Genomic DNA, 26,975 nt, shown 5'->3' with positions numbered 1-26,975 from the left:
CACCGACAGGCCGGGCAGATGGAATTTCAAGTAAACTCCCCCTCACTCCATCCCTTATGCATCTGCTTGACTTTGTAGCGTCATGTCTGTGTCCACGACAGCGGGGACGGCTCCGCTTTGACATATTTTCCCGTCTCACCGCAAATTGCTGCTTATGCTAAAGTCTGCTTGATTAGCAATTTGCCATTTATCTGAGGAACGTAAGTGCCCCATGGCAAAGAAATGAGGTGTTGTATAATTTAGATTCAACACTATTTATTAGATGAGTTTATGTATCAGCAATAAGCGGTAATCTGGCTGGAGGCAGGAAACATTAAGCGTTATGAAACATCATGCTGCTGGGGCCCTGAAGTCCTAACTGAGTATTTTGTATAGAGTAAAAGGTTGAAGCTATAAAGATATCAACCGAAACACAAAGGCAGACCTGAAAAATCGAATCAAAACCAATAAAACATCTACTTGGCTAGTTGGTCATGTGACACGTATGAAAATGTCTTGGGGAAATTTTTGGTTTTCCTTGTTTATCCATTATTTAGATCTGGGCCTTTATCTAAAAACATTTGCAGGCAATTGGTGAGTCACGGCAAATTCACACGTCTGCTGCAGCGAGACTGGGAGGACGGCATGCTGGAGATATTTTTAGGGCATTTTTTACACCTTGGTGCATTTGCTCCGCTCGAAATCAGTTGATGCCTTGGTAAACATTTATCAATTTGCTCTTCGTTTAGGCTGCTTTCATGCCTTCATGCTTTTAACTCCGAGTTCCGCCCACACAAAACTTTAACTTTAACTAATAGTTAGTGCTGTAGTGGTTGGTTATATACTTATTGAAATAAATCCTTAAGAATGTGCTCCACTTGAGAAAATGGAGCTGATGGAATGTGGGCTAGGCCGGGCAGCAGCAGGCAGGGTATTGGCCCTATTACCTAGGGAATGTGGGGTGTTCTTTGAAGATTCTCTATGAGAGAAGAGCTACAGTACCTCACGTTGCCTTTTTTTGCTATGCCTTTTTTATTAATATATTTATTGTACTGTGTCATTTTTATTTGGAGAGTTGTGATGTTTTGGCGATTTTTTTTTTTTTCGATTATGCAGTTTTCAACTCATAACTGTGGCACATGAATTTCCCCTTCAGAGAATCAATAGTGTCACCTGAAAATAATCGATAATAATTTTTCAGAGGAAGCAAAAAAGTCCACAAATCAAAAATTAAATCAGTGACATTGAACTGTGTTCATACTGAGCGGGCCACTACTGTATCGGCACAAGTACAGAGATTCTCAGCTCAGATAGCACCTCCCTCAATGGTAGTGAGGCAGAATATTATGCTACAACTTCCAATTAGCACTAAAAACAAAGCACATTTAAGGGTCACTCTGCAGCTGTTGAAATTGTTCACTCCGGACCAAATACACTTGAGTACATCCATTTTATGTTGGCTGATAGTGTAACAGTAGTTTCAAACACTATTTAATTTTGAAGTTAATAACCATGCAAAGATTCCTATTCTACAGCTGTGTTTCAATCCTGACCACTACATGTGTTGCATAAGTTATCATACATAAGTCATTTTACATGTATTTATGATATATTTTTGGTTTTTGAAATAAAAAAAAGAAATCCTACTACTAATAAACATACTGTACAGTATATACAGTACATGTGCCCATGAACACTGACCTGGTGTATGTTGCCAACACAACTCACTCTCTACTTTAGATGGAGAAGTGCTGAGTTAAAACAACTGTGAACCGCTGTACTGGGGTTCAGCGAATCTCTTAGCATAAATAAATTACAAATGACTTCAGTGTCATCTACAGTTGCAACGCAGCGACATGCAAAACGTTTGTTGTTAATTAGCCAAATTAGCCTGAAAAGACCTGGGAGTTCAAAGAATCAGATCAGTGATTATGGAATTATTAAAACATCAGCTGCCATAGCATCAAATAAAAACACCAAGACTAGTGACAACATGAGATGCTTTAAATAGTAATCTTTCCCTAACCTCAACACAAAGAATCTTATTAAATAATTAATTTGATTAAATTCACATTTACAGAAAACTAGCTGGACTAAATCGTGGGCAGTGAAAAATGTGTATTACTTTGCATGTACTCAGATAACTAGAGTACCACTAACTTTGTCCTGACAATAAGCCAAGCACATTATTTTCAGAAGCGAGGCCCAGTGGACCCAGCGGCTTTGTACTCTTATAATGAGGTTTCAACTTCAAGACTAACAGGTTAATTCAAACAGTTGCAACACAGGAAAACACAAGCAGGAGAATAAAGGCGAAGCTTAAAACGGTCACTTTAAATTTCAAAGCCAGCCAAGAAACAGCAAAGATAAAAAAATAATAATAATAGGAGAAAACAAAAGCAACAGAGTCTGTCAGGTCACGGAACAAACAAGGACAGACTGCAGTTTAAACACAGAAAGACATGTATGAACAAACACAGGCAGCGCCTAACACCGAAAATTAGATCTTCAGTATTATTTATATATTAGTTATTGCACTGCAATCCCCCCAAAAAATGTTGGAGGCAGAATGAGGTTGATAACATAACTTGTGCATGGGTGTCAAGATCATTTTAAATCAAAATCAAACCAGTGGTGTAATTCTACTAATGACATGCACAGCGATGAGCAATTTCTGAAGATTGCATCACTGTATTCTTTGAGTTATATTTTTAATTTTTAGCAATTCTTGTTTAACTCACAGTTAATGTCTAATTTCTCCCTCCTGTACATGTTTGGAGAACTAAACTAAACTAACACCTATTGGCATATATGGCTAAGCATTGAAATGAAGTCAAAGTGAAAATGGTTCTTCTTCCACAGACAAATATCCTGCAGGTTTGATTTCTGACCATTCACATATGAATCAACAATGTAGCACATGTGGCCGACGTGTCTTTTGGACTCACCTGTAGCCATGTTGCGTGTCCACACAAACGCCTCCGTTGAAGCAGGGGTTTCTGGGATACGCGGCGCAGGGCTGGTGGGACTGCTCCCTGCCTGAGCACGAGCACACGGCCGCCGACTCCACCGTGACCGACACCAGACTCATGGTTCCGCAGTCCACCACCGTGGGCGTGTCTCGCAGGTTCAGGACGTTGGTGCAGCCGCTGGACCGCGCGCACTCCAGACTCGGACACTCGTCCACCCGCACTTGGCTCACGCTGACCTGCAGGAATGACTGGAGCTGAATGGGAAAAGACAACAAGAAGGGGGAAACGTTAGTGGGGCTACGCTCTGTGCTCATCACTCTTAGACGAATCATAACACAGTATCTGTTCAGATATTTAAAGTTTAAAAAGGTCTGTTATTTGGAAAACACCACGGCTGAAAGTGTCATTTTCTGGGGGAGAAGCTCGACTCGTAAGCATTTGTTGGAGTTCTAATATGTTTAACTGCACCCCACTAACCTGTTAACACACTTCGGGCTCTGTATCAAAGGAGCAGAGCTGCAGTTACACTCTGCATGGTGTGACATAATATTTTAATGTGGAAGTAGGAACAGGAATGAAATAAAAAGTCCAGGGTGAAGCAGCAGTCCACTTAAGGAGGAGAATGAGCAGCAGGTCCAAACAGCTGGTGGACAGGGACCAACATGTGGAACATGTGAGTGATCTTAAGCTGATCCGTCTCGCCGCCTGGGAAGCACTAAACCTGCTGCAAGACTCCAATTCAGCCCAACATGAAAGTGTTTTTGATCTTCTCGCATACATTAGTTTTCACATCCTGCACCTTTCAGGCATGTTGCATGTTTTCGTACTGTATATAGACAGAACATATAGAACTGGGCCGGTCCCACATCACATTGGGGTAGAACCCGCATGCACACACTCTCAGAGCCACACTACTGTATGTGGGTCACTTCATACTCAATGTTCTGAGCTAATTGGACCTCACTCAGTGTAACTGGATTGTGCTCACTAGCCATGCAGTTCCCTGCTAGTCCATTTATTTCTAAATGGTCTGTGGTGTAATGGCCGTAGCTCAGATATACTGTAGGCTGTGTTTTATGGCCTCTCTGTTATTGCTGACCGATGTCTTGTATCGCTTGAGCTCTAAACCCGCCCCATGTGCCAGCCGAAGCCGAGCTGGTTACTGGGCCCGCACCAGTGGAACTTCTGTTGATCGGACTGGGACTACAGCCCAGAGTCATTGCGCGTACGCAAAAATAACACAATCGAAAAAGTGTCCGGTTGCGCTTGATGGGAATGTTAATGAGCCACGTGAAATGTGCTGCAAGTGACGCTTGCGCCATCAGTGGGAAAATGGGCAACACAGATTTAACCCTGCTCAGTGTCCGCGCTGCTCGGTGCGACATGACAGTCTGATTAGCTTGACTAATTAAGCAAACGGAGAGAGCGCATCCGTTTGGTGGAGGCTGGAGGAAATCTGTGTCATGACTGGTTCATGTCACAGTCACCCTGGCAGGTACTGTATGAGGGTCACTGGGGTCAATGTTCGCGTTCGCCTTCTCTTACGGAACCTCCTCTACTACAAACCTACGGTAAAAGCGCGTTGTCATCATTCCTCGTCATTCCATTAACTCCCAGCTCGCAGCCGCGTCCCCCTGAAGCCTGCGCGGGCGCAGAGCAATCACCATCCGTCCATCTCCACCCTTTGTGCGCAGCTTCCCCGACGCCGAGGACACGCGCGCGCTGGTACACGCTAAACATCTCGAAAGGCAGGACCGTGTGTGCAGCGAGCAACAAAGGACCAGAGGGCTGTGTTGTTCCAGAGACTATTGTTCCAGTGCACTGAGAAGCTTCCACAATCTTCTGCGCTGCCCTCAAGGCCACATTAATATAATGGCAAAATGAACCTTGCTATCCGAGCACCATACCAATGATTTAAAAAAGAAAAAAAAAAAGTTGAATCCCATCGCAGTATCACTTAAAGTCAAGTGGAGCATGCTGGATTGGAGACACTGAGGGATAAGTTCCATTACCGAGATAGAGCAGAGAGAAATAGAGACTTAGAGAATAAAGATTTTTTTTAATCTCCTACTTCTGAGGCATTACCACAGAATTGAGAACATTAATAATAGGAGTTGCTTCATCTTCTGCTCTCCTCCAGCCCCGACCCCATCCCCCCCTCCCATTTTGCCCCGTCCATCAGCCACAAGCACCCGCCGCCTCTATCTCTCCGACTCTCGTTTACCCCCTCCCGTCTCCACGCTTCACATCTCATTCTGATCAGTGTCTTCTCCTGAGAACTTTACTGAATTCAGATGAAATGCTTGGCGCCCGCCTCGCGACTCACACCTGAAAGTCTTGGCAACGCTCCGCGTACACGTCTTTGTGTCCAGGTTTTCTCATCCTAAAACTTTATTTATATACACTTGGATGCTTTTCTGTGCCTCTATAATATTTCACCTTCCTTCCTGGGCAATGCTCAGTGGAGACCAAAAAAAAAAAAAAAGAAGAGGGCACTGGAGAGAGAAGCTAAGAGGGATTCAGTGCAGCGACTGACCTGAAATGACCACCGTGATCATGACTGGACGTGTTTCTGTTTTGCCCCTAACAGACACACACATGCAAATCCAGACTCATCCTTCGCTCTGAGGACACGGGGTCATCTCTCTCTCTCTCTCTCTCTCTCTCTCTCTCTCTCTCTCTCTCTCTCTCTCGCTCTCTCGCTCTCTCTCTCGCTCTCTCATCCTGCGGTTGAAATGCATACAGTACACTTCAACTGTCCGCCGCAGCCTGCGTAGACACACACAGACACACGGATCCATGGCGTCAATTCAGACTTTTGAAACGTGAAATGAGGTCTGACTGAAGCCAGAGGCCGGGGTGACGGAGTGAAATATTTGCGTTTAGCAGCTCATTTCCACAATGGCCACGATGTTCTTTTTTATGATTTGAATGTGGCTGGGCCTGACTGCTTCAGTGGGTGTAGTGTTGTGTACTCTGCCTTTACATAAGGACAAATATGAATATGATCTTCATAAGCTCTGCAAAATGAGAGGCAAAAAATAAATAACAATGTATAGACTAGATATGAAAGTACAGTAGCCACATGCTAATTTGATGGCAGATCCGCAAACCTGATCACCCGGAACGATTTTCTACAAGTTCCTACCTGCTGAGCACTTTCTAGCAGCTATTGCTTTGCTCCGCAGTCCAATACCAGACCATGTCAATTGGGTTTAGACTGGATGATTGTAGAGACCCAGTCATCTGATGCAACATTACATCACACGTAACGCTCCAGCTCCAGCGTAGAGGTGCAGTGTGCGCTGGGTCGCCCTTGTGCTGTGTTGAGACCCAACCAGACAGGAAGGTGGTTCTGGGGAACGGTGGAGCCACGCTACACATCCTTACGTCACCCGATGAACCTATACACGCGGTACCACAGACCATCGATTCACTTTCTCTGCACTCTACAGAGACACTGAGCTCACTATCAGATCATTCAAATCGGGGTTTTGGATGGAGTCCAGATTTCCACGGTCCGGCAGGCGTTCGGAGTTTCTGGGCCCAAGGAGTTTTCATTCTGCTTATTTCCCTCAATCAGTTGTGGTTTCTTTGCAGATATTCAACCCTGAAGTCCTGATTAACACACTCGCTCCTCCACACACTTGATGTTGAGATGCGTCTTCTACTTGAACTCTCAGAGACATTGATGTGGGCTTTAATCCAAGGGGCTGTTAACGGGCGATTTCTGAGGCTGGTAACACAAACGCCTGCTCTGCAGCAGAGGTAATGCTCAGTCCTAAGTTCCTTTCCTGAGGGCCTCTTCATGGGATCACAGCGTTTGATGCAGTTTACTTTGGTTAGTTTTTTTTTTCTTCTTCTGTCAAGCCATTATTTCTTTTTACTTTTAATTTGCATAAAGCAGTTTGCCTTAAGATGCTTTTTAATCATAATGCTGCTTTCAATTTCCAGTCTGAAAAAATAGTATTACTTATATTTTCTAATTGTTTACTGTGCTGCTACTTTGTTTGAAACTATTAAATGATTATTGATGAAGTAAACATTCTTAGGAAACGTAACAGCAGCGATTTTCCATCAGTTGTGCTTTCAAATTAGTGGAGGAAGAAACTAACAACATAGACTTATTATTATTAAGACTTTCTGACCAGACCACACGTGCAATCAGGGCCATTTTACACCCACCACGCATCAAGTCGGCAATTACACTTCCCAGTCATTACATCAGCCAGATTCAGTTGGACAACTGAAACAACAAGAGAAAAACTAGAGCTGGTGTCTGGATAAGAGATGTTCTCACAACATACCCAGTGGGGACCGCTCAGATTGCAGATGCCCATAGTTTGTGTGCAGTAGTTTGAGTTTTAAGTTTTGAGTAAAACACCTTTATTTCTGATCAAACATAAAATGTGTATAACTGAATGTTGTGACATGACTAGATCTGTGCTTGTACAGTAAGTATTTCAGTGTCAGGGGAAAAAAGCTAAAGCACTGAAATCTAAAACTGAGAGAATGTGATGCGAGAACTTGTTTATCTTCTCATTCACAAAATAAAGTTACAACATCTCATATTGATGTCACAACTATTGTAACTGTCAAATAAAAAGTAGTGAAATGATTCAATTAGCATGTTTTCAAACAACTTCTGTCTTCTCAAGGATCTTAACGAGGACACCAGGGCTCCTTAGGCCGGTCGGTCGGTCGGTCGGTCGGTCGGTCGGTCGGTCGGTCGGTCGCTCAGAAGCCTTTAGTGTGAAATCAAGCTTTCTGGGTGGTCTGAGGGGCCATTATACTGAGGAGGAGCACAAAAAACTGCAGATGTAGAACACATCCCAAATCCATTGAACTACATCTACATTTGTAACAAGACATAGCCACTAATTCTCATGCTATTACACTAGGTGAAGCAAAACAAACAGATAATGACATGATAAAAAGCAAGCACACATTAATGGTCGACCCAAACCATTTGGTCATTGAAATGAACACGTACAAATACAACAACAGTGTGAAAAAAGCTATCGTCAAATAAAAGAGTGCCTTTCTACAGTAATTTAGCTCCCTCTACAATACGGTATGTTTTGTCTTTAAATGGATCAATCCATTTTCAACTGTGTTATCCGGGGTCGGTTCACAGGGCAGCATTTAAGCAAAGAGCCCCAGACGACTGTATTTTTGTACTTGTGTTCAGTTCACATGTGGAAGAAAAGTTGTTAAGCAGATGTTCTGACTGGCCCAGTCTAAGAATAGACCGGCACGTACAGTAGCAAGAACTTCAAAACCTGGAGGAGATCCAAGAATGTGCTGAGAGCTGTCAGTGGGTTTGAGAACATTTTAGGAGTTTACAATAGGCACAGCTATATTATTTCTCTGCAGCAAACTCCCACAAGTAGAAGAAACTGAGTTTTGACTTTAGGGATGTTCATCCTGTGCTGCTGCTTTTTTATGCACAATAGCTTGTAGAACTGGTGAATCATTTAGGGAATGCTATTGAATAACCTTTTCAGATGTGACTCAATGGGAGTTTGATTGTGGACCAAACAGTGCTGCCAAAAGAATAACTTTTCAGTTGTCTGATATGTTATGTGGAGGAAATAAAAGCCCCATAGTTTCTGTCGAGTGTTCTGACTTACCACCAAAATGTTTGCATCACATAGCATTTGTCCTGTAGTCAGATTATTTGTGTGTCAGCCATAAAAAGGCCTGGAATAGAATTTGCAAAAGTGAATCAGAATGCAAATCGCATTCAGCAGACAACTGGTGTTACTAATAACATTAGCAACGGCTCTGTTCCATTCAGTGTGTCACAATGAGCATGATACGGTGACAGTGACCCAGCTCGCATCATACCAGGAAAGATGACTCAGCAATGATGCATTTGTTATTTCGACCTTTGCTTTTCCTATTGTGACATGAAGACTTGGTGTCTGTGAAAAACGACTATTGGCGGTACAGATCAAAAAAGGTAATAACTAATAATGTGCTGCATGTGTTGTGGTGTGTACTGTACAGTATCAGGATCTGTCCTGTTCAAGAGCAGGACCAACACACAAAGTCAAACCCCTGTTCAGTCCTATAACAAGTGATGACAATGTGCATACTGGGTCATCTACAAAGAGATGTTGCCATGGTAATAAGCAGCAAGCTCAAAGCCCTGCAGACTCAACAGTCAATCAAAATGTAAAAGCCTCTTTTACAGAAAGGATAGTGTCAAAGAAATGGAGATTCTGAGTGTAGATGTCAAGGCTGCACTTGGACTATGTACAATATTAAAGTTAAATAAACAGATATTACTGTATGTCGATGAAAATGATCTTCTTGTTTGCTCACATACAGTAGTTTTGATGCTCATTTGGATGTGGCACCTTGTTTTTCTATCATGTACAAAAACAGATATCAGTGTAATAAAACATACAAACGTTCCATGTTTTGAGGTCACACTGACAGAGCCTTGTCTCTGACATTCTGCACCAAAACAGTAACTCAGCTTTACATTGCATGTAAGAAAATCATTCTGCTTCTACGCTTACTAGTGACCTCACACCACCACCAAGTTATTTAGTCAACAAAATGTTCATGACGCTCGTAGACAAACCGTAAATGCAGAGGTCAAGTGTTCACTGAGAATGCACTGCATCACTTTATCTCATCTTTAAATCCACATTATTAGTCTCCTCTAATGCAGATATATGCAAGAAAGAGCTTAATGAAGAAACATTGTATATTATTGGTCTATTATATTATATCCAAAGGCACCCAAGTGTAATGACATCATAATCGAAACTCCATAACTGTGTCCCAACAACGACATCATCATCATCACAAATCCAGCGTAAGCTGAATTCTAAAGCCAGCGATTTTGATGAACTATTAATGATGATACGTTAGATTTAGGAGGCTTCTGTCTGGTTACACCATCAGACAGCTGGGACTGTTCCATTTTGACTGGCATATATAATTCAAGATAAACCTCAGTCAAAACATCGCCAGAGGCTTAACCGCTGCCCGTGACCAACGAGTGCCAGAGCAACGAGACCGCGCAGGCTCGTTTTCCACGCGCGGCGCGACCCGTCCTGCGTCTTCCTGCACTAGAGTGCAGGCGGTTGCATTGGGAGCCGTCAGAACAACCAATAGATTGGACTTGGAGCACCCTCCGTCTACCTTATCAGGAACAAGAAGAGCGCCTACCTTCTGCTTGTGCGCTGCCAGGTAGCCGTGCATTTTCTCGGGCTGCAGGAAGGAGGCGCCGCCGCGCACGGCGAAGCGCACGTCCAACGTTCGCGCCCGCGCGTCGATCAGGCTGAAGACGTTGACGTCGTCGGGCGGAACCGAGAGCATCTCAGACAGGAAGTCCACCAGCAGCTCGTAGCGGCTCCGCTGCTTTCCCCTCAGTTCGATGAACTCCTTCGCTGTGATGTCTGAGGAACGCAAACAAACAAACAATTGGAACCGCAGCTTGTACAGAAGTGGCCTCATTATTTCCGCCTCTGCTTAAGGAAATCCAATTATTTTTCAAACTGGGCCCAAGTGTTAAATTTTAAAATAGCGCAGAACACAGAAGACTGGAGCTGTGATTATAAATTATTCAAAAAGGCTCATTTTGTCTGACAAATGCTTTTGTTGGGATATATTCTTTTTATCTGTACTGAACTTTCCTTTCTGTGCGGCTGGGTGAGTAAGGGTGCGCGCGTGCTTACATACAGGAATGTGTCCTGGCGGGTAAATAGCAGCTTAGAGTTGAATTTCAATTCAAAGGTAATTGTACTTTAATAAAAAAAATGTGGTTGCCATTTTTAAATAGAGGGGGAGAACGCTCATGTTTTTTTTCCCAATATATTTGTCATACATCGCGACTGGAGTTGAGTTGGACTTAAAGGTATTCCCTAGAAAAGGATCCACTCCAAAGGATTGTCTGATCAGTGACTATCTGATTAATGACCAGACCTTTGATCCTATGGTTGGTGGGACTGGCTTCACTGCACCTCTCCATGTGCAGACCTACTACTCATTCAGGACCTGAATGAATCTTGAACATCACAACCTCCAGTAAAGACCAACACATACAGTTCCTACTGTGTGTTAACCTGGTATAAAGGGCTGAGGACTGTTAACAATGAGGCTGGAAAGCTGAAGCTTTACAGAACCTTTCTCATGCACATCTCCAAACTGCAGCGGCTACTTCATTAGCTGTTCATGATTACTATCATAGCGTCAAACCGTCATCAGTTGGACTGAGTTCTTTTCAAGTGGTTGTCTGTGGAGCGTGGCCATATCTGTGTCCACTGTGGTATTGTGTACATGCACTGTAGTTCTAACATATTATTAACGCAGGAGATGTTCACAACTGTGTTTGTACTGTACCAGCGCCACAATTATTAGCTACCAAGGCTTTTTGTCTGATTGAAATCTAAGAGCTAAACTCCTTGAATCAAACATGTTTCACTGGTGTGAAATCCGAGCTACCAGTATGTTTGTATATTATAGGCCTGAATGTGGGATAATCAGTCATTCTTAAAATCTAAATTAAAGAACAGAATAGAATTTTAGGACATGAAACAAAGAGGTTTATTTACCAAGGGAGCTTTATGCATACAGCACATTTACCTTACACCATGTACTGTAAGTATGTCTGTATGCAAGCCACGAACTCATTGCAATAATAAAAGTACTTAAGATCCTGTTTTAATGACCATTATTGTATTAATAGACCTATATTACAACGTTAAGATCAATACAGACGTCCCTCATATCCTCTACACTAATGACAGCCTGTTTTATGTCTGCCATCCTGCAATGGTGACATCAGGGTGCTTCAGCAAAAACCTTGTCCTCAGTTGTACTGTATTTAAGTCGTTGTCCAGACTAAGGTAGCACATGCACACACACACAGTATGAACATTAAGTGTATGTACGACACAAATACACTGCAAACGTGTAGATACAGTATATGCGCGTGTGGTGGTCTGGTGATTATGTTTGGAAGCGCACGGAGGGAAAAAGAGCCTTGGCATTAAGAGACAAGACAGGGGGCTCAGAATGGGCTCAGCAGATACAGCATGAGGGATGGAGGCTGGTGTCAGCTCCCATCCGTCAGTCTGGGGGGAGGACTGGAACACAGGCGGACGGAGAGACAGTTAGGGGGGATTTTGCAGGGGGCAGAGTGGCAGCCTTTACACCTGGCTTTGATCCAGCCTCACAGTTCGCGACCGCGTCCTTCACAGAGGCTTCGCTGGAGCTGGAGGCTGAGGCGCCGCATAGATGTGCTCCCGCCCGTGGGCCCGGGGCTGCTCACAAACGGACGCAAAGCAATGTGAAATAGCCTGCTCATGCAGAAAAGAGCAAAGGACAATGAATACCATGGTCTGCTGTATGTCCAGCTCGATGCGTCCCTCCTCGACAAGAGGCTCCACGGCCAAAACGCAGGAGCTACTTTAATACCCTTGTCTGTGATGCAGTTAAGTTTTGTTTTTCAGGTTTTTGATAACTTGAACAATCCTAAACTACCTTAAAATGCAACTAAACTTTAACTAACTTCTGCAAAATTAGAAGTTGAAGAGAAAGACATGGTGTGAGTCAGTGCTTTTCTACCCATGAACCTGTGGTGGAAAATACTTAATTTACAAAGAAAAAGGGTAATATTGAATATATATATATATATATTTAAAGGACAACTAAATCACATAGCCGTGACCTTTGACACCAACTTCACTGTCACTATGGCACTCTAAGTGCAGCGCTGCCACATCAGCAGGCTTGTGTCATCCGCGTCCTTGTCTTCTGCACAAATCTGACGTTTTTCACATTTTCTCATTTCAACATTCTTGTATGATTTTCTTTATTGTTGGCACCTGCTACATAAATACTTTAAACATTATGAGGAACGTTGTGTGATGATACTGTAGAAAAGGAGCCATTACACCTCTCTTAACTGTACCCCTATCTGTTCTTTAAGTGTATTCCTGACCCCCTGTTGGCGCAGAAACAAATACTTTGCTCACGCAATTGTAGATATTTGACCTAATATTCACAGTACAACGAAGATAAAATAAAGTAAACTAGGTGCAGCCCTAATCCATTGCTGAAAGTGAATCTGGCACAGTGGTTGCGTTGCTTATATACAAGGTCATGCAACATGTTTTTTTCATTTTGTGTCTGGTTTAAAAATTAGATGATGTTTTGTGCTGTTTTTTTCAGGACAACATGACACGCTTCCAAACAGACGTCCTCATGTGCCCAATCGAATTATGTGAAAGTGAAATTGGGCGCACACACCCCAGGAATCGTATACTTACAGATATCTGATTTTCTGCCCACAATACATGCATATCTCAGACGCCAGACAGATGTGAACAGAGACTTTTATTTTGGTAACATCTCATTGTAGTTCCTGTTAAAGGGTAATTACTTACATCTCCGTGAAGCCCTGGTCCCTTTATCAAAGCATAACCTGGTCGGTCAGTGTGCGGTCCACACACACCACTGTACTCTGCACTCGTGCCTGTTTTTTTTCCTCTCAGCTCTATGCGTTTCAATCCGTGCCGACGTTACGTGGACGTTTCAAGGACTTTTTGTTTACCGCGTCTTTTCTTTACCTTTTCATCAACAGTGAGAAAGCGGGGGTCTGGTGGGAGAGTGCCTTAATCTCAGCGCGGCAGATTTAACTAGTTCTTTCTTTGTGCAACCTTATTGCATTCCACATTTGTTCTTGAAATGGGATTTAGAATGTCAAGGAGGCTGTAAGTAATGCTATAAGTAGAATATTTTCATAATCCCCGAGACTGAAAATCAATGAGACTGTTTACTCCAAAGCTCCAGCAGGAAAAATAAAATCCTAGAAATGACTTCTGTTACATTTAACACACACACACACACACACACACACACACACACACACACACACACACACACACACACACACACACACACACACACACACACACACTTCTCTGGCCCGGCCCACACCTCATGATGATCTCAAGGTCATTAATCATGGATATTGCCGTTTGCTCTGTCTTCAAACGTGTGTTCCTGGCGAGTTTGCTCTTGCTGAACTGCGGGTTAAAAGCGCGTTGAGTGATGTTGACACTGCGTTCGCAGCAGGGACTGGGTCTCGAGTGCTCTCTGGCTTTCAATTTAAGTCCCTCTGTTACAACCTGGAGCTTTTAAATCAATAAAATCTGCCGCTAACAGCTCTTTAACATAGCCTTTTAATGTTGCTCAACGAAGTGACAACTCCACAGGATACACAGTTAACAAGCCTAACATTATTATTTCAAATTAAATAGATAAAATACACTTTTTCAGGAATAAATAAACAAAATAATAGTGTAATTGAGCGTTTTCTTTCTTCTTCAGTTCCATTATTCATCTTGAAAACACAGTGGCTAGACTACATTTTGAGCATGGATTCATCTCCCTTACACAAATAATAAAACACGAGCACCAGCTGTTCTCCACCAAACCGTCTGAGTTTGCTGCACATTAATTTACCTTGGCCCTGTTTTCCGAATGAGAAGCAAATCCTTTTATCTATTTGTATGAGCCACGGCTAGTCCTTCCATCCTCTCCTCCGTTCTCTCCCTCCGCTCGCCACTCATCTTCGCAGCGCGCCCACTGTCCTCCCCCTCTTCTTCCATTTCAATATCTCCCAAATCATAAAAATCTTTCAGGCATGTCCCATTTCTCTAAAGTGAATTTAATTCTAAGCAGACAGCCAAAGTGCTGTACATCAGGTAATGATGAATGCCGCTCAACATGTGAGGGGAATGTGCTGGCTGAGCGAAACCTTGCGGCTAATTATTTTGCCAGGGTAAGTGATGGGAACAGGTGCTTCCGTCGTCGTGTGGCGGCCGCAACAGAGATCCCGCGAGTCTGGATTACTAACAGCTGTAATCTTTTGTCAAAAGAAGCATCTTTAATTGAGAGTGCGACAGTTCTTGGAAGCACTGTAAACAACTGGAGCAGACAGTAATCAGTGCTCATTAATGTTCTACTGTATGGCTGTGGACAAGTCTGCAAGTTATAATCATATTTTCCGTTTTGAATTTAAGCAAAATTAACATTTATCACATTCATCACAGATTACAAGAGGCTGTGTCATTGTTAAATTAGTTACTGTGATAACAGAACGCTGCCAGGATGAGACAACGTACAGTATCTTAATCTTCAGGTCGGTCCAGACTTGCCTGTGTTAAATGGGAAGATCATTTTTCAAGTGAAACTTGACACAGGCACAAACACCTGGGCTCTCTGTTGTGTCCAATCAAAATCAAAACACAGGAGGTAGGCATTTTACACACATCATTGCCGTGGACGACATCGGGTTCACTCAACAGGGTCTCACAGGGGAGTCCTTGTCTGTCTTGGATTGCCTGGTACAGTTTAAACATTGCAGTTTAGAGGTTTGCCTACGCACCAAGATCAGTGTTTGTCTTTGACTCTCACTGCCCTCTGGAAATAAAAGCTCGGGAGGGTCTTCAACAAACACATCATCCTCATGTATTTCAAACCTAGCAATGCACTGAGGAAGGCAGAAAGCAAACATTTGTTCATATGGTAAGAGAAACTAAGCACAGGGAACAACACAGACGAGCGGCTCCTGAGGAGAGGATACTGCAGCCCATTTGGAAAAAGAGGAGGGCCACTCCTCTGATACCTAAGGTTTCAGAGAAGCAGCGCATGTCAAGATTAAACGGAGGAAGAGGCCCAAGGCACCCACAATGCAGCTCCTTCCTCTCTACCCAGATGGCTTTGCACTGGTTCACACTTGCTCCCATGTGTCCTCAGAGACACAAATAACAGTAAGGAAGAGGAACAGCCCGCCCGTGGGTGATCGTTGAGTGTTAACAACTTAATGACAGAATAGTTGATAACATACTGTAGATGTGGTGGTGTAAAACTTTATCTGATCTGTTCATTACAGTACACAGTTATGCCAGAGCCTGCCATCTGTTATTATCCATTCATATTGTAACATTTACAACACCACACAATCATTTCCTATATTCATATATTTTGTAGACATCTTTTGATCTTTCAACAACTTGGTCCATTACCACTATTCTCATTTGCAAAGTACACTATCAATCCAATATGTAGACACACCTTCATGTTCAGTGTTTTGTGTGAATTCTTAATACTTAATATATTTATTATTTACTATATTAACACATCCAAACGTATACTGTATGTAATGCTGGAAGACCTAGCACACACTATGTTGTTTGGGAATCTTCAAAGCAGCCTTTAAGCCTTTCCCTTATTCCCACATAAGAACTCCTGGATGTGTTTATCAGTTGTTCAATTCAACTCACCCCAAAATCAGTCAACTGGATTCACATCAGCTGATTGAGGTGACCATGGAGGCCAGGTCATCTGATGCTTACTCTTTGAGAAATAACTCTTCCCTGAACTAAAGGATTGTTTCTAGTCATTACATAGTAGAAAATAAAAGATAATACATTCAAGTGCACACAAGCTGGAATAGCCATTGTCTGCTGTGGTAGCCATACTTGTTAAGTGTGGCCTTCCTTTTACTAAAGTAGGTCTCCAAACGTGCCCCCAGCAAAGCATCTCCACACGCCTCCTGTTTCACGGTCGGAGCCACACATTCAAAGACCACTGTGGTTGCAACCAAACGTCTCCAACTGGACTTCATTTCTAATTAAATTTTTATTATTAAAGTAATAGACTGTCAAAAGGAATGTGCACCATCAAGTGCAAAGCTGTTTGCCCACCAGAACTAGAAAGCATTGACTCAAAAAGGGTAAAATGCCATCAACCAATAGACAGTAAACAGCTGGTGAAAAATAAAAACAGGAGACACAAGGCCCCTGGGATCATGGATAGAGTCAAGCTCACCTGCCAGGCGAAGGGACCCTGAGTTGTAGATGGCCTCGTCGCGCAGCTCCCTCACATGCACCGTGACCGTGGAGACAGCATCCGGCCATACTCCATCAGACACACGGACCTGGAACTGATAGGTGCCGGGTGGAGCGTTCTCCTTAATAATCAGGAAACCAGTCCGCTTGTTCAGTATGAAGTAACTGAAAAAGAGCACACATGACGACATGTCCAGGTCAAAGTGTCTAAGTCACCCTCTACAGCAGTTTATTCTTTAATGGACCTTTGTGGACAAGCTAATGCTGGGGGGTGGGGGTGGCGGGTCTGGGTACAGTCCAGGACTGCACTATACATGTCACACTGGCTGAAAATTGAGATGCCAAATCTCTCTTGACAGAAGAGGTTAACCTGATTCATCCCCCTGTGCTTGAACACTCCACCAAAGCCTCAAGCCTCCCTTTTTCCACTCAATGAATATTTTTCTAGATCCGTCGCCGCACCTGCGTCTGAACTCAGTCAATCCAGGGTCTTCATAAATATGCTGACATTTGTCAAATTGTAAATTGCAAAATAGAGGCTCTTATGTCTGTCACGAGTCTCCTCTTACATCAAATTGACTGAAGATAAATAGCGAGAACTTCAGAACACATTTTTGAAAATTGCACCTTTTGGGGCAAGTAGCACATCTGTCTTGAGGAAAACAGTTTTCAACAAAAAACAGAAATGAAGTATAAGCTCCTCTAAATTGAAAGGTTCCAGCATGTGGTGGATATAAATATCTATTAAGACCTTAAATGATAAACTCATTTGACCAAAACAATTCCTTTTTAAAAGTGCAAACGTTTTGAATGTTTTATTTGGCATTTACAGTATTTCTTTTGCTTCTAATTCTGCCATTTGGCTTCTGGGACAGTAACAGAATGTGAGCAGAAACAATACATTAGAGAAGTACGCAAGGGGCAAAATCAAACTGAGTTAAGGGCCCAGACACATGCGAGAGAGCAATTTCACTTAGTCCTTGTCTCGGTGCTCCTCTTGTACAGTAAATGAGCTCATCCAAGTTTAATTAGAGAGGAAATCCAAGGCAGAACCCTGGCAAATCAACTAATAAACCACTTGTGGAGACAAGGGCCACATTAGCACCTTTTCCTGCAAACACTGTGACACTCAGATTAAGTATTATGTCTAGCACTTAATTCATAGCTTTACATCTACATAAAGGCTTCTAATACTGTGGAAGGCTGCTGGTACTGTAACTCATTACATGTCTGTAGACCCCAAGATTTGTTGCACATGACTGTGCCTTGTAGACACTGAATCACTTAATCATCCAGAACATCTACAGCTGACGAGTTAAAGCACACACTGACAGTAAAAAACACTCATCGAGGCCGAACTGAGGCGATGAAATGCAAAAGTAGAACAGGACAAGATGTGACAGGCTGCATTGTGTGTGCTTTGAGAAAAGCCAGTGCCGCAGTCATAAGACAATGCGTTCTGAACAGTGGAACAACAAGGAGAGGAGAGCTGTCATGAAATGTTAATGCTCCATATTACACCAGGGCCTCCATACCGGCTGAACTTTGACACTGAGATAGAAGGAAGAAAAGTTTGTCATTTTTGAGTTCAGCTCGGTTTGGAAGATAAAGACTGGGTGTTCACAGGGTGCTGGAGGTGTCACCGCATGTGATGAAGTTACAGATAAAGTATTAAAGTGAGAAATGTATTTGCCAACTGTCACTTTGGCACAGGGGTGAATAAAGGACCGCATTCTCCAAAATGGTCCAGAAAATCCACATCCACTAGCAGCGAATTAAAGAAAGACATTATGGGAGAGAAAATAATGAAATTTTATGAATATGAATATATAATCAGGATATTTTTGTGAGAATGTAGCAGCTTAATCAATAAATCAGAAAGACAGCGGACCAACGGGTAATTAATAGGAATAATAATAAAACACAAGAACAAGAAACTTCTCAGGGCTTTCTTTGGGTTTTGTGTTGACGAAAATAGAAACAATGCATGTTGACCTTTTAAAAACCAGAATCTAATCGAGTTCATCCAAATTCGAAGAGAAGTGAATAAACTACTGTATACTATAAGTTTGCACGGGTCACTGATGCTTAAAGCACAGAAGACTCAGAAGCAAAGGTTTGAGCCTTTTCATTCAGAACGCTGCGCTGCTGCTTTGCATCATTTCAATGATATCAGCTCTTAAAAACAAATAGAGCATCTGTCTGGAAGTTTAAAAGCAATATGTAAAACAAATCACAAGACACAAGCCACAGATTCTTTCAAGAGAGTGAACAATTGCAATCAGAATTATTCAGCATCCCCTGAGTCTGTACGGTTTGCGCATTAAACATTGTCTAATCTACATTTTGTTATGAATTATTTATGAGCCGAGTGATATTATCAAATTGATTTGAAGAAAAATTAAATGCAATCCATCTAAATATTGTAATATACTGATGTCATAATCACTGCCACTTGTACTGCGGTTTTTAAACCACATGCATTAGTATGAATTGAAACAAAACCACTGCATAACACATTTGCACTCAATTATTCTACCTTGAATAAATAGGGAGGAGAAATAAAATGCATAGATCTGTTGAGTCCTCCGAGTCGCTGTGAGACTGGACAGAATCTGTTTGGACCGGCGGAGTCCGGACGATGAGAAGCAGAGCCAGTCGTAAGAGAGAACATACATTTCATTTACAAACTCAATACTTTCCTCTTGCATCGCTGAACCTTCTCCCGCTCGCTCAACAATTTGTGCTTACAGTAGTAATTTACGACATTAAATGGTTCACATTTTCAAAACCGAGGTTATATATTTTCATTAGGCAACAAATATGTCAGGCAGCCACGACGCACGGAACGTAACTGGGGCAGCTTTGCAACAAACCTCTTTTGTGAACAGCAGAATTTATTGACTTCTATAAGAGTCTGTCTGAGCAACACAGGTTTCTGTTTTAATGAAACGGCTGTAGTTGGTTCTAGAGAAAAGCAACAGAAGACGGTTCACACTATATTGCTCCATTGACTTCACTGACTCATCTGGCGTATGGGCCTACTTCATTAAGTAAAGAACTAATTAACTGTTTAACTGTGAGCATCTTGGCAAGCAGAGACTCAACAATCACCATTACTGCCTTCAAACCGTTTATGAACTCAGCATTTCTGAGGTTAAAATGAATAGCTATGGCCCCTGATATATACAAAATGGGAGGATGCTCTGTTTTGGATTTCTTGGTGAAAGGTCACAGTATTTACCTTGGCACGTGTCCTTCAAACACGTAGGTTTTGTTGTCCCAGTCATCCGGGTCAGGAGAGTAGACTTTTCCAAGCACGGTAGTTGGCATGCGGCCTGAGGAAAGGGAACATTCCACTTCAGAAGCCGCCACCAAACAACAAGTGAGTATCTCTGTGATGAATGGACGCTTAATTTGCATGAGAACAGGTGTTCACTCTGCATGCGTACTGTCTATTCATGTGCCTGTGAGTTACGCTCTGCCATAGATAAATTAAATAGCACGGAGGGCAAGAGCTTTAAAACTGATGACGAAGTTTAGAATCATGATAGAGAAATAACAAAAAGGTCATTTTAATTACTGTTTAGACAAAGCAAGAAGGAAGAAAAAAGTTGTTGAATCCACAATGTAAAAGTTATACTGAGAATTATATATTTCAATATAAAATTTAAAAAATGACCTTGACCTTGCTTATTTAAGGTCGCTTATAATTGTCATTCTGACAAAACACTAATCACACAGACAATGATAACAGTAAGAATGTGAAAAAACAGAGCATGCAAGTGTGGGTGTTAATTACTACATGATTACAAATTAATTAGCCAGCACCTTCAGACAGTGACTGACACTGACTGTGAGGGCACGGTTCAAAACCAGATGAAGGCTATTTTTGTGGACGTATTTCTTGTTGGACAGATACATGTGCTGTACCCAGAGCTTCGATGTTCCATACATGTGAACTCACCCCTGTGACTGTTGATGAAGATCTTCTTCTCTCCTGCCACGTGCGCGTGGTCGTTCTGATCACCGATCGTCACCGTCAGGGTGCTGGTCACTGATTTGGCAGGGTGCCCGCTGTCGCTCATTATAATAGGAATGAGGAACTCTTTCTGGAGCTCGCGGTCAAACGTCCTCAGGGCCGTTAATGTGGCGGTGCCGTTTAGGTTATCCTGCAGGGAGAAGTCATTGCTGTGGCGATACTCCGGGGGAACGGTGAAGTGGAAGGGAGGGCCATTCTCTGGAGAGTCCTGATCCACAGCCCGCAGCAGGGTTGATGTTTGGTTCATTCTTACCACCTAAACAAGAGCAGTTACATGTTTTTTTTAAAAACAGTCTGCTTTCCAAGTCAGTGTAATGTAACAATTAACACTGTATAAAACGGATTAATCAAGGTTAGTCGAACTCACCTGTCGTCCAATCACATTCTCAAACACTACTGGGGAGTATGTCGCTTCGAACTCGGGTCCGTTGTCATTCACATCCAAAAGAGGCAGCTGAACCGTGGCACTGCCCGTTAGAGGTGGAACCCCATGATCGGTAGCTATGACAACCAAGTGATGCTGAGGAATCTTCTCCCGATCCAGAGGCTGAGCTACAGACAGTAGTCCAGATTGGTCAATAGTGAACAGCCCCTCGGGATCTGAGTCTTCTGAAAGGCTGTAGGTGATGTCACGGTTTTGGCCTGAGTCCGAGTCACTGGCCACCAGGCGCGCCACGCTGGTTCCTACGGAGACGTCCTCGGGCAGCGGGGCGAGGGACAGGAAGTGCGGAATAAATACGGGTGTGTGATCGTTGTAGTCTTCCACCTCCACCACACAGTGGAGGAGACTGGAGAAGTCCAGGTCTTCTACCTGAAACCAGAACCACACAAAGTTTCAATTATGTAAAATAATTTTGTCATTCAACTACAAGGCAACACAGTGAAGCTGTAGCATATGTATAAAGTTGCCCTGTGAGGCTTTTAAACTCCCAGCCTATTGCTCACAGGTTGGTTTGACAGATTTACAAATGCAGCGTTGCTAAAAAAAATATTGCATCAATACATAAATCCTTCCAGGAACAAACTGTAGACAAATGTACCTAAACCTAAAACGCAGCTTATTTTTGTACCACATCACTACATCATTTGTCTTCTGGCATCTATTTTCCTACATCCCCCGTTTTAATTGCTGCATAGATTTCACAGAAAGCTAAGAAAAAGCGCCAAAAATTTGATGGAAATGGAAAACACACAAAGGTTTGTTGAGCAATTCCCACGTCCTGTACCTTGAGTGTGAGGTTGAACCTCTGCTCGCTGTGCCGTTCGTAGTCCAGGCGCTTCTTAAGCCTCAGGGTGCCGCGCTGCTCCTGCTTGTGACTGACCATGTAGAACTTCTGCTCCTGGTCTCCGGCCACAACGCTGAAGGTGAGCTGAGCGTTTTCTCCCGTGTCCCGGTCTTCTGCCGCGAGCTCCAGAACCTTAGAACAAAGCAGCGACTTGTCAAAACGCATGAGGATTAACTGAAAAGCTGCATAGTGATAGTACTGCTGTGTCAGTCTTACAAGCAGATTCTGTACAATATGTTATTTCTGGGTTCAGGTTCAGCGTCATCATCTGTTGGACTTTCTACTCTCTTTAATGCATATGGACCATTTCATTTCCACAGCACTGCCCTGATGTCATTACAGCTGGGTTTACTTTGCTCAGTGTTGACGACGGCTGTAAATTCACATTCTAGTGACATTTCACAACTTGTGAAACTAAGAAATTGAAAAAGTTGATTATTTTGACTTTGATCCAGAATAATTAATTATTGATTTTTGCTTCAGTGAAAAAGATGAACAATTTGAAGTTGGAGCTAAAATAAAGATTTTGAGAATGGTCATTTTTTTATAATACCGTATACAAATCTAGGTCACAGCTGCATCAAGAATCTTCCTAAACCCTCGTAACTGTACCAGTTTACATCGGCTCTCTGCCAATTTGTCCTGTACTGACAGCTCGTTTATAGTGTTTTACTTGCTTCAGTTTACTGCAGAGTTGCTGGGAGGCAACCAAATATATATAAAACAATGAGCTGAAAGTGAATGCAAGAAGTTTGGTTCTGAATTCATGTTCAGTTGCACAAAACCTTTGAATGAACTTTATTCGTCTTGACTGATAAGGCGTCCTTTACTGGCCATGAAATGGCAAATACATGGAAGGCAACAGTCGCAGTGGATATTAAATTATCCAGTGTGTTTATGAAAAAGAGGGGTTCCTTTTCCAGACACCTATGTTAGCACATGCAAGCTTAGGTACAAACAGTGGCGGTATCCCCACTGACCCACCTCAGCGTTGGACTCTGCATTCTCCGAAATCCGTGCGAAACAGGAGTGATCGGTGAATCTTGGCGCATGATCGTTCACATCCTTAATTTGAATAGTTGCTGTACCAGTTCCTGTCATTCCTCCCCCATCTCTGGCCTCCACGACCAAAAGGTAGGACTCAACCTGCTCTCTGTCCAGACCCCCCATGGCTACGGTGATGGTGCCCGTTGTTGGGTTGATGGTGAACATTTCTGAGAAGGTAGGCATTCTTCCCATGTCAGTGCTAGTGGCATCCAAACTACCCACAATCCTGTAAGAGAGCACGGCGTTCTGCCCCACAGCTGAATCATCCAAGTCGGTGGCTGTCATCTCCATCACCGACGTCCCTGCTGCCGAGTTCTCTGGCACATCTCCGTGGCAGCTGGGGGCGCAGGTGAAGACGGGTGCGTTGTCATTGATGTCCCACACATTTATGATAACGTCAGTGAAGCCAGTCAGACCTTCGCCGCCTTCGTCTGTTGCCAGGACAACGAAGCGCCACACGGCGCGCTCCTCGCGATCCAGGGTCCGCTGGGCGTAGATCTTGCCTGTGACCTCATCAATTATGAATTCGCTCTCTGCACCCTGGCCGTGGAGAGAGTAGCGCAGTGCCTCCTGGTCAGCGTCCTTATCTGGGTCAGACGCTGTTACCTACAGCATTAAAGGGACAGCGAGGAGACAGAGAGGGTGATGAGAGCCCAATCACCAAGTTCCTACACTAATTAATTATTGAAATGCGGCTGACTTAGAGAGAGGTATCTTGACAGGAACATGTCATGCCAGCAGGTAAATCTGGCAAACTAACTGCTAAACCCCAAACCCCTCCCCTGCAGTCATCTTCAGCATATCAGCAGTCACACTGAGAGAAAATTATCTGTGTTCCATTAACAATTATTTAACTTCTCACACCAAATGTCTTAGTTTGTAAAAGGCATATGCAAATTGTTAAATCCAATTCTGTTAAAAAAAATAATCTTAGCTGTATATAATAAATGATTTAAAGGTGCCAGCACATGCAAAATCCACCTTTTGGGCAACGTTTTATGTTAACACACTCCAGGTGTGTTAGAAGGGAACTTGCTACTTATTTCATAATTTGCTACTTAAGCCAATCCCCTCTAAGAACGAATTGTGGTGCTTTTCAATTATTGCCGACTGTATGTCGACAGTCCACTCAGAGCAACCTCCGGTCCTGCCTGGACAAACGCAGAACCACAACAGTATTTACGACACACACACAACTGGACTGAGTGGAGACGCAGCATAGCCGTCCATCACAGACAGCAGGTGTGAGCTCAGGTCCTCCTCAAGGTCCAGTGTCACACTGTGAATCATCAGCCGCTAGCGCGCTGTTAGCTGCTAGCCAGACATCAGCAAGCAGTACGCTGTGACCTGCAACCCATGTGACGTAATGCACTCTTCCCTAAAGAGACGTGGCGATCAACTTAACGCTCAACAGACTCCTGACACAGTGTTTTCCACCAGGGGGCTGTGGACGATTTACAGAGCTTTTTGAAATGAAAACATAGAGACACCTTATTGAGACAATGAAGTCCAATATTCTATAGCATGAAAAGCAATATAAGAAGTCTCCTTTCCTTAATTGACAAAAAAACAATAAGAAAAACAAACACAATCTGACAAAGAAAACTGAGTGGGGTACCTACAGTACCTACAGTGCTATAGATGCTACTGTATACGCTGAGACTCCTGCAACCTTCTGGACTAGTAGGACCGTTGCTTCCTTTAAAGCAAAAGGTTTTATTCTACTGTAGTGAAATCTAAATGAGCTCACATTCTTGCTTCAATGAGAGAGCTGAGAGAAGACAACATCATTGCGGACGTCAGAAAAGTCCCGTATCCTTTGCAGCACGTTTGATGCCTCTGTGTTGAATTCGGAGGAACACTTGTTGTATGGAAGTGTTTAAATTCTCCCTGTGCGATTTGTTATTTGCAAGCGAAAGTCTGACAATTATCCATTGGCCATAAACCACAAGAGCAACTGTGTTCATATCAAACAATGAGCTCGAGCTCAAGTGAAGGTGAGCGGGTAAAGCCTGGACAGTACCTGTAAGACGAACACCGGCGAGCCGTCCAGCTCCTCTGTCACACTGCCGTAGTACTCGTTGACCGTGAACACGGGCGCCTCGTCGTTCTTGTTCACCACGTTTACAGTCACCGTGTTGTAATCCTCCCACTTCCCATCCGAAGCCAGCATATGAAGCTTGTACCTGCGGAAAGGCTCTAGCTGCATCAAGTGCTTTCACAAAAGCAACTGTCTATTTAACATGCAAACACCGATCCTGCTGATTAGTTCTGCACTAAAACGGCAGAAACACTGTATAACTGATTTGAAGTATCACAGTTTAATGACACACGTTTGTGCCCAGAAGTTCATTAATGGAGTTGCTGCTGCTGTTCCATCCACAGCCCACACACTGGACACAATACACACCGCGTGTTACAGGTGTAACATGCTGCACGGACAAGATTCAATGTTCTACTGCTTCTTACTTTTGCAAAAGTCAAAAAGCTCATAAGGTTAATTTACAATCTATTCATTATTTTTACTGGTGATCACACGGGTCTGAAGTCAACACAGCCAGAGGCGGGACACAGCACTGGCTGCTGTGATCAACGGTGTTTTGGGCCTAGTTTTTTTATTCACAAGCAACAAATTTATACTATTCCACCTGATCAACATGAACATAATCCACAACACTGTTCATGTGGTAAGAAGACAGAGGTACTAAGACTTACACCTAAAGAAAGTTCTGTAACAAATGCATTTGACCTAATGGTGTCACACAGGAAGGAATAAATCCCAGGATTAATATAATGAGATTTCACCTTGTGGCTCAGGAGTCGCTGGTTTCTCGACTGTGCTCCTTACCTTTTGTTCTGTTCATAATCCAGAGGTTGGGCAATGAAGATAGTGCCGACCTCGGGCTCCACATCAAACACCCCTCCTGTATTCCCCGATGTGATCTGGTAGCGCAGCTTAGCATTTCCACCTGCAGACAGGGAGACATTATAGGAGATGGGGAAAAGGTGAATGTTGAGAATAATGGTACAATACAGCCCAGGAGCATATGTTTTCAATTTGCACCATCATAGGGCTTTGCTAGAGCTGTCGTCCACCATTATAGCATCAGTGGTTTGATTCCAGGCTTCCCCAAGTCAAGGGAAGTGTCCTTGTAAATGTGAGTGAGTCAGCCCAGTGCAAACAATGCAGCTCCTTTAACATTTGGTAGACTGGCATCAAATTTAAGTATTTATGTTGTAATGTTGTAATTATGTATAAGTATGTATGTTGTGGAAAAACTCAGCCTCGGTCTATACATGAGGTACATAGCTGTATTCATTTCAATAGAGAGTTAATTGAAGTTCATTAAATTTCACATTGTTGAAGCTTGTTTCATCTTCGAGTGTCATACGACCTGCCGCTAAATTCTAAACATTAATTTTCACTCAGTTCATTCATTTGTAGCCTCCGTGTCTAACAAAACCTGAAAAAGTCCATTCAGAGCTGTACTTTCGTCAGGTGCTGGCATAAAAGCACACATATCATTTGTATGATGTAGGTAATGATTATCCAGTTCCCTTTAACACACAACAGGTATGTCATCTCCAATATAAAGAAAGGTCAACCAATGTAATTATCATGGTCATTATTAATGCTATGCATTAACTTTCTTTGTTAGAATTGGCCCTATGGTAGAATAAGACATTTGTCACCTGAGGCTGACGCTAGTACCAGGTAATTGCCAGTTTCACAACAGACAATTGAGCTAATTGTGCAGAAAACCACCAT

General features: G+C 43.0%; 1 protein-coding gene across 1 annotated transcript in view; it reads right to left on the bottom strand.

Annotated features, from left to right (window-relative positions):
• Nucleotides 1-26,975, bottom strand: part of si:ch211-186j3.6 (neural-cadherin) — a 190,521-nt gene that overhangs the window by 62,145 nt on the left and 101,401 nt on the right. Inside the window, 10 exon segments of the mRNA XM_029144225.3 lie at nt 2,928-3,205; nt 10,140-10,369; nt 16,812-16,996; nt 20,076-20,169; nt 20,799-21,129; nt 21,241-21,684; nt 22,100-22,291; nt 23,144-23,812; nt 25,230-25,392; nt 26,055-26,175. Coding sequence (XP_029000058.1) covers nt 2,928-3,205; nt 10,140-10,369; nt 16,812-16,996; nt 20,076-20,169; nt 20,799-21,129; nt 21,241-21,684; nt 22,100-22,291; nt 23,144-23,812; nt 25,230-25,392; nt 26,055-26,175 — 2,707 coding nt within the window.

Source organism: Betta splendens, chromosome 3 (genome assembly GCF_900634795.4).
Source record: "Betta splendens chromosome 3, fBetSpl5.4, whole genome shotgun sequence".
In the NCBI taxonomy this organism is placed as follows: domain Eukaryota; kingdom Metazoa; phylum Chordata; class Actinopteri; order Anabantiformes; family Osphronemidae; genus Betta; species Betta splendens.
The sequence above is the reverse complement of the archived record's forward strand: the minus strand, read 5'-3'. Positions and strand labels throughout refer to the sequence as shown.